Here is an 8,300-nt window from a genome sequence, read left to right on the forward strand (position 1 = left end):
AAAAAAAATAAATGAAAAGTTTTATCGAAAATAGGGTTTGAACCTTTGAAATCTTCCATGCATTGAGAAGACAAATATTAAATAATGGGAGAGAATATTCAAAATTAACTGAAAGGATATTATCGGTATAGAAATACGCCTGAAACCCCAATTGGAGCGTATTATTACCTAAATAACCCCATTTGGGTCAATCTAACAAAAAACGGTGTGGCCAGAAGGATTTTTGCTTATGATAATCTGTCATATATCACACTCACTGACTTTCCCTGTTTGTGTAAATATCTTATGCATCGAACTGTCTGCCCTTTAAAGGATGTGCTTTCAAGCACTTATCCTTTATAGATTTCCATTTCAAATGTATACTGAAAATACTAATGGCGATAAACATTTAAGTTATAAGGATTCTATTTGATCCGAGGATTAAGAAATATTATCTCTACATAAAAAGATGGTGATCTTTTTTGTCTTAGTTTGATCTGGGACAAATTTTAATAAAGAATTTAAGATATGTGGTTTTAAATAAGTCATAACATTTGTGTGACAATAAAACTTTTGAAACACGTGATCTTAAATTTGTCATAGCATTTATGTGGCTATAAATCCTTCATATTAAAAAAATATTAAAAAATTCTATTCTTTTTGAAATAGAATAATAAAAAAATAATATCAATATTTTTAAAATAGAGGGAGTAGTATAATAAATCAGCATTTAACAATAGGGCCTCCATAGTTGGCACTTGGAAGCAAATTTTCTTTTCTTGCAATTAAAACTCATTAATCCAATTAATTTATCGCGTTGCATAGTACCACAAAAAAAAAAATCATTCTATATGGAGTATCAGAAGTTTCTCCATTTTAAATAAAGGTAGAGAAATTTCATTATCTTTTCCTTATTGACAAAGCAATAATCACCCATTGGGGGACTTAACTGATAAATCGTGTGGTACACACAGCAAAAGAGCGCGTGACTGTATTCATAAAGCGTTGAAAGAGAGAGGAAGATTCTGCCATAGTTGAATCCAGTGGTCGGCGAAACCAACCGTTAAATTCATCCCGTCAGTGCTTCCGTCAAATTCAACTCTTTCGATACTTCAAACCGTACCTTAATCAAAGGTCAGCGGTCCTGTTGGAATTGGAGTCTAAGTCTAACCTTCGTTCCACATCCTCCTTTATTATAAATAGAACCCAAGCAAGTTCACATTTTGCTGCTCATTTATTCTTTCTAATTTTCATTCTCACTGCCACATAAATTTCTCCAAATATTCATATCAATAAACAAAGGCAAGCTGTTTCTTTTAGACCCAAGCTCAAGAATTTTACCAGGTAATTTCTCATCCTCCAATTGCAACTTCCACTCTGTTTTGATTGAAAACTGCTGTTCCTTTTTATTTGTCTTTCCCAATTCGGTTTCCTTTCTGGTTTTTCTCTGCAATCAAACAGATTTATGATGTGTATTCGCATGTTTCGGTCCTTTAGACTATATAATATAAAAGGGGTGGATAAATTGAAACGGGAAACTAGGCGCATATATTTCTATTCCTGAATTTTCATTGGCAGAATGAACAAATAAATAATTTTGTTACAAAAATACGCTTCGTGATGTTTTTACAGTTGTGCACATGCTAGCTTTAATAAATAATGAATTTCTTATATGTTAGTTGAATGACATGTATATTGAAGCTTAACAAGGTTCCCCTGCTAATAAGTTTTTATCTTAGTTTATTAGATATAAAATCATAAATGAAAACTTTCAGCTTCTTTCCGATAGCAGCTCGTATTAGGTTTGGCGTAACTTTTAAGGTTGCCTTGGAACAACGGTAAAGTTATCTCTTGTCACCTATAAGTCATGAGTTTGAGTTGTGGAATCAGCCATCAGATGGCTAGACTGCCTACATTACACCCGGCCCTTTCTTGACCCCTGCGTGAAAGCGTGATGTTTCATGCATCGGACTATCCTTTTATGATAGAGGTGTGCGAGCTATCTTGTCCGCACTCGACTATCAGAACTTTTAAGGTCCTTTTTGGAGGAGTGGATGTGGAGGGTGTGGTAGGGTAGAAAGTGTGTTGTATCTAATTTTTTATGTCTTCAAGAGATATAGAGGAGTTGCTTTTAAAGCCATAGCTGGTTTACATAATACAAATTTAATGTATGGACAACTATTAGGACTGATGTGAGAGTTGACAGTAGATGGGCACTTCGATTTTTTATTTCTTGTTTTCTTTCTGTTATGTTATGAAAATCATATGGTGCATGGTTATATCCATATTTAAGATGTATTTGCTCTGGTTGTCAACTTGTGATTTCAATCTAAATGTTGCTAGACCAAAAATGTTCTTACTTGACAAGATCGTGTTGCATCTCATTTTCTGTATCCTATTGTTAATTTCACATGATAGATAGATTATCATTTTTTTTTGCCTTGTGATATCATGCAACATGCAATGGTTGTGCTCCGTGTTCTTGAATCTGTAATTTCTGCGCGTCTAAGTCATTAGAAAACTCTGTTTTCCCATCAACAAGGGCTGCCAAACTAATGTATACTTGTTTGTGTGCCTTTTGCAGGTTGATTTGTTAACAGATACTAACTGTTAAAAGTGTTCGGACTGGGAATGATTTATGCTTAGGTCAGCTAATGATAGCCATATAGCATGGAATCACACCATCTGTATGGATATGGTGTGACTGGTGCGAATTTGTCATACTCTTACTCTAAGGCTGCTACTACTACTCCATTGCCTAATAGGCTGTTGGGAACATTGAAATTTGAATCGAGAAATTCTCCAAACTCTCCATTTGCAAACTATTTTGATCCCGATACTCCTACCACACTAAGTGATAGCCTGGAGCAGCACAGGTCTACTGAAAATATTTCAGAAACTAGTCCTAGTAATTCCTCACTGGATTATAATCATTATTTCCATCGCCCTAGCCCCTCTCCAAATTTCCGCCCAAACACTCTACTGGTTCGCTCTGGTGAAACTTCTTTACTGCAGTATGCAAACCACAGTCAGAACATGAAAAATGCTCTGCTGCAATTGGAAACTGCTTTAATGGGGCCAGAGGAAGAAGCCACAACATCCAGTCCCTCGGCAGGTGATATTAAGCAGCCACAAACATCAGGTCAGAGGTCCAGGATGTGGAATCAAGAAGACCAGATTTCGCGTCGAATTGAAAGACAGCCGTCACATGTCTCCACCTTCGGCATATCAAGCAGTGGGATTCACAGTGAGAAGCGGCACAAAGCAACGGAGGATTTATCATTGTCGGGAATTCCTTCTGGCAACCTAAAGCCACTGCTTATAGCATGTGCCAGAGCTCTTACCGAGAACAAATTAGATGATTTTGGATCACTGATTGCGAAGGCAAGAAATGCTATTTCCATTACTGGAGATCCGATTCAACGTCTCGGTGCTTACATAGTAGAAGGGCTAGTAGCTCGAAAAGAAGCATCCGGAACCAACATTTACAGAGCTCTGAGGTGTAAGGAACCAGCTGGCAGGGACTTGCTTTCTTACATGCATATCCTATATGAGATATGTCCTTATCTAAAGTTTGGTTACATGGCTGCAAATGGTGCAATAGCAGAAGCATGCAGAAATGAAGATCGCATTCACATCATAGATTTCCAAATTGCGCAAGGGACTCAGTGGATGACTCTTCTTCAAGCTCTTGCTGCCAGGCCTAGCGGTGCCCCTCATGTACGTATTACTGGGATTGATGATCCAGTTTCAAAATATGCCCGGGGAGATGGATTGGCATTTGTGGGGAAGCGGCTCACAGATATTTCTGAGAAATTCAACATTCCGGTTGAGTTTCATGCAGTGCCAGTTTTCGCTCCTGAAGTCACCAGGGATATGCTTGACGTTAGGCCTGGCGAGGCTCTGGCAGTAAACTTCCCTTTGGTACTTCACCACACACCTGATGAGAGTGTTGACGTGACTAACCCAAGGGATGAGCTTCTTAGGATGGTAAAGTCACTTTCTCCCAAGGTGGTCACTTTGGTGGAACAAGAATCAAATACAAACACAGCTCCTTTTTTCCCGCGATTTTTAGAAGCTCTAGACTACTATTGTGCCATGTTCGAGTCCATAGACGTGACCTTGGAAAGGGACAGGAAGGAGCGGATCAACGTGGAGCAGCATTGTTTGGCTAGGGATATAGTTAACGTCATAGCATGCGAGGGGAAGGAAAGGGTGGAACGTCATGAGCTATTAGGCAAATGGAAACTGAGGTTCACAATGGCAGGGTTCAGGCAATATCCGCTGAGCTCGTACGTGAATTCAGTGATAAAGAGCCTCCTGAGGTGCTACTCAGAGCATTATACACTAGTGGAGAAAGATGGCGCTATGTTGTTGGGATGGAAGGACAGGAATCTAATCTCAGCATCTGCTTGGCACTGAGAATGAAGCAAATTTATGTAAAGCAGAGGAAGAGCTATTTCTAGCAAATAACAGTTTGTAATACATTATGTGGGAAACAGATGAAATAGCCTTTCTGGCATGTCATGTGGTTTCAATGTAGCGATAGATAATTTCATGTGTCACAAACTATTGTTTATAGTAGGTATCTTTCATTTTGTTCATTGGCTTATCCCTTAGATTAGAAATTTTCTTGCGGAATCTTTAGGAAATTAATTTCAAGTATCACAAACTATAGTGTTTATAGACAACTTTCATTTTGTTCATTAGCTCTTGTCCCTTAATTTGGAAGTTGTCTTGAGTTGCCCCAAATTTCGTAATGGAGCAGTTGAAAACATCAAACTCTCAAGGGGCGAACAAAAACAAGACGGAGTAATAGAAAAATAGAAAATGCCAAAGAGACACATTAACTCTTTTGCATTATCATTGTGAACTATTCTTGTAAATTTGTTCTGGTAGTGTAAATGTCTTACAGATTGGCAAAGTTTTACATAAAAACTGTTACGCGACGCCTTTCTGAGATTCCTTGGAAGGGCGACGTAAGGCTAAGCAACTGATGTTAGTGCAGTTACTATCCGCCAACTGAGGTCTCTTCCGTATGCTAGACGAGATTGTCAGTGCCGTATGGGAAAACCAATGTTAAGAGCAATTGAGAGAACAGGAATGAGAATGAAAGAAAGCTTGATTGCATTAATGAAAGCTATTACAGAAAAGCAACACGGTGTCGAGGGGGAGAGACACCAGTACAGAGAATTGTTTGCTTCCTAGAAAGTTTGATTGCTTGATCCCCCCTAATATTGTTTAAAAAAAATAAACCAAAGTTACAAGACTAGACCTAACTAAGCTAGAGAAACATAATGGAAGTACATGAAATAAAACTACTCTATATTTACAATGAAAAAGATTTAGTTTTCTACAAGGTAGAAACAGGTCCGTTGTCAACAACCTTGTCTTTGGTATTTCGGTCTGCGCACGCGGTGTTGTCTACGCACGCGGTGTTGTTGGCATCTGCTTGTGGCTAGGCGCTGGCGAGGGATATCGATGGGGTGGCAGAGGCACATGCGCGCTTGTCACTTGGCGCAGCCAAGACCATGGGGCCATCCGTGGCGCTAGGCGTTGGGAGGCTTGCTAGGACTCCACGGGGCGCGTCCAAGGGGCCATGGGGCATGGATGGAAAGTTGCCCATGACATTCTCCCTCACCTGAGTTGGCGACTTCCTCGACGCTTTACTTGCAAGATAGTCATCAATTAGGCTCTTGTAGGCTTTGAGGTTTCTTCCTCTCTCCCAAGTATTCTCCTTTGCATCACAGTGATGCCATTTCATCAAGAACTCTTGCTAATCTTTCCTTGAGGCGTGAATCACTCGATCATCAAAAATAGCTTCAGCACGCCTTTTCCCGATTGAATTGGGACATCAAAATACTTGGTATTATGAGTTGGCTCTGTGAAAGATCCACTATGTCTTCCCGAAAAGGTTTTAGAAGACTGACATGGAAGACGAGATGGATTTTCCACCAAGCTGGGGTATCCACCCGGTATGCAACTTTCCCAATGCGACTTTCAATGGACAATGGTCCAATGTAATTTTGTAATAGGCGATGGTCATGGACTTCTGCAAATAAGTATCGCTTTGGAATTTTGACCATCACTTTGTCTCCTACCTGGTATTCAACAAAGTGACAGTTTTGATCAGCATGCCTCTTCATCCGCTTTTGGGCTTTGACAAGATAGTTCCGCACTATCTCCAAATTTTGCTTCCATTTTTTTTTGAGAAGCTAGAAGCTCGAGGAGATTTTGACATATTTGGTGCATTCACGGTATGTGGGAGTAGCGGTTGTTGTCCGATAACAATTTTAAAAGAGCTTTTGTTTGTACTAGAGGTCTTTTAATATCTGAATATTAGAGGTGGAGAGTATATGATCTGTGGCAAATAAATGTTGATAGTAATCAAATATTTGCCTATGAATGTCATCAATGTTAAAATTCCAATTGCCCACTGTATCTTGTAAGGCAATAATTCTATTTTTTCTTCTTCTCTGAAGAGTAGTCATATGGAAAAATTTAGTATTTGCAACACCCTCGTTTAGCCAATTTACCCTAGATTTAAGCTTCCAAAAATCTGTGATCCGGTTACAAAGTGGCGGAGATATTCCTCCAGCATGCCATTGAACGCTCCGTCTGGCCGTCAGATTGCGGATGAAAACTTGAGTTGTGACTCAGTTTTGACCCAAGGCACTTAAAGAGTTGGGTCCAAAAGTTGCTAGTGAAGTGTGAGTCGCGATCACTAATGATGTCTTTAGGCAAGCCCCAATATTTGACGACATGAGAGAAGAAGAGCAGAGCTGTATCCGCTGCTGAGATGTATTGTGGGGCTGCTATAAAGGTAGAATATTTGGAAAATCGATCCACCACAACCAAGATAGTTGTGAGACCTCCGACCTTGGGCAATCCTGTGATGAAATCCAGGGAAACATGTTCCCAACATCTTTTTGGGACAACTAGTGGTTCCAAGAGTCCCACTTGTGTCAAGCGGTTTGACTTGTCCTTCTGGCATACTAGACAAGTCTTCACATACTGAGCGACGTCATTGGCCATTTGAGGCCAATAATATGTACGACGAAGTAATGTCATAGTACATTCTTCAACGGGATGGCCGGCCCACAAAGTATCATGACATTCTGTTAGAAGAGTCCTTCGTAGATCTCCTCCTTTAGGAACATAAAGTCAATTCCCTTTCACTTTCAGGAAACCATCTTCCATGTAGAGCTGTCGAGTCTTGCCCTGTCCTACCAAATCAACCAAATACTGTGCAATAGGGTCTTTGATGAGTAAATCCTGTATCTGGTCTTTGATGGTGGTGGCTACTTCTCTCCCCCTTAGGGTGGCGAGTAGGCACATCGATGCTAGATCAGCTCTCCGACTGAACGCATCAATAACATGATTGGTCTTCCTACTTCGGTACTCCAGGTTGAAGTGGAATTCCGCTAGGAGTTCCTGCCACCTGACCTGTCGGCCATTCAGCTTCAGCTGGGTCATAAAATGGCTAATAGTTGTGTTGTCTGTCTTGACCACGAATGGGGTTCCCAGCAGATAGTGCCTCTAAAGGTGTAAGCAATGAACAACAACCAATAATTCTTTCTCATGGGCGGCATAGTGCCGCTCTACATCCTTTATCTTTCGGCTCTCGTACGCTACAGGATGCCTTTCTTGTAGCAAGACTCTGCCAAGGGCATAGTCGTAGGCATCAGTTTGTACCTTGAATGGCTTAGCCAAATTAGGGAGGGCCAAGACGGGGCTACTAGACATATCCGCTTTCAATGCGTTGAAGGCCTCCGCTCGTCTGGGTACCCCATCCCAAGGCGTGACCTTCTTTAGGAGTTCTGTCAATGGCACTGCGATAAGGGAGTAATTTTTCACAAATTGCCGATAGAAGTTGCATAGGCCAAGGAACGCCCTTAAGGCGTAGATATCCTTAGGCGACGACCAATTTGTGATGGCCTGAATCTTCTGTTGGTCTATCTTTATCCTCCATTTCTCAATGACATGTCCGAGGAAGTCAATTTGCTTTTGAGAAAAGGAGCACTTAGATAGCTTTGTATATAGTTCGTGCTCCCGTAATCGGGTTAAGACCTTCCGCAAGTGCTCCAGGTGTTCTTCTAGTGTTTGGCTATATATCATAATGTCATCCAAGTAGACCACCACAAATTCATCAATGTACTCTCGGAAGACTTGGTTCATCAGGGTGCAAAATGTGGCTGGAGCGTTAGTCAAGCAGAATGGCATAACCAGGAAGTCGTAAGACCCATATCTTGTCACACAGGCCATCTTGTGTTCATCACTCTCTGCAATCCGAACTTGCCAATAACCTGTTTTCAGGTCTA

General features: G+C 40.6%; 1 protein-coding gene across 1 annotated transcript; it reads left to right on the forward strand.

The window, feature by feature from the left end:
- Positions 1 to 917: 917 nt before the first annotated feature.
- On the forward strand, positions 918 to 4,583 carry LOC107797265 (scarecrow-like protein 21). Its single transcript, XM_016620139.2, has 2 exons — positions 918 to 1,323; positions 2,564 to 4,583. Exon 2 carries the CDS (start codon positions 2,650 to 2,652, stop codon positions 4,399 to 4,401), a length of 1,752 nt encoding a protein of 583 aa, XP_016475625.1. The 5' UTR covers positions 918 to 1,323; positions 2,564 to 2,649; the 3' UTR covers positions 4,402 to 4,583.
- Positions 4,584 to 8,300: the final 3,717 nt, after the last annotated feature.

Source organism: Nicotiana tabacum, chromosome 10, assembly GCF_000715075.1.
Source record: "Nicotiana tabacum cultivar K326 chromosome 10, ASM71507v2, whole genome shotgun sequence".
In the NCBI taxonomy this organism is placed as follows: domain Eukaryota; kingdom Viridiplantae; phylum Streptophyta; class Magnoliopsida; order Solanales; family Solanaceae; genus Nicotiana; species Nicotiana tabacum.

Bases quoted from the DNA above. Each gene is read 5' to 3' on its own strand.
- LOC107797265 (XM_016620139.2), top strand. From the start codon at position 2,650: ATGGAATCACACCATCTGTATGGATATGGTGTGACTGGTGCGAATTTG.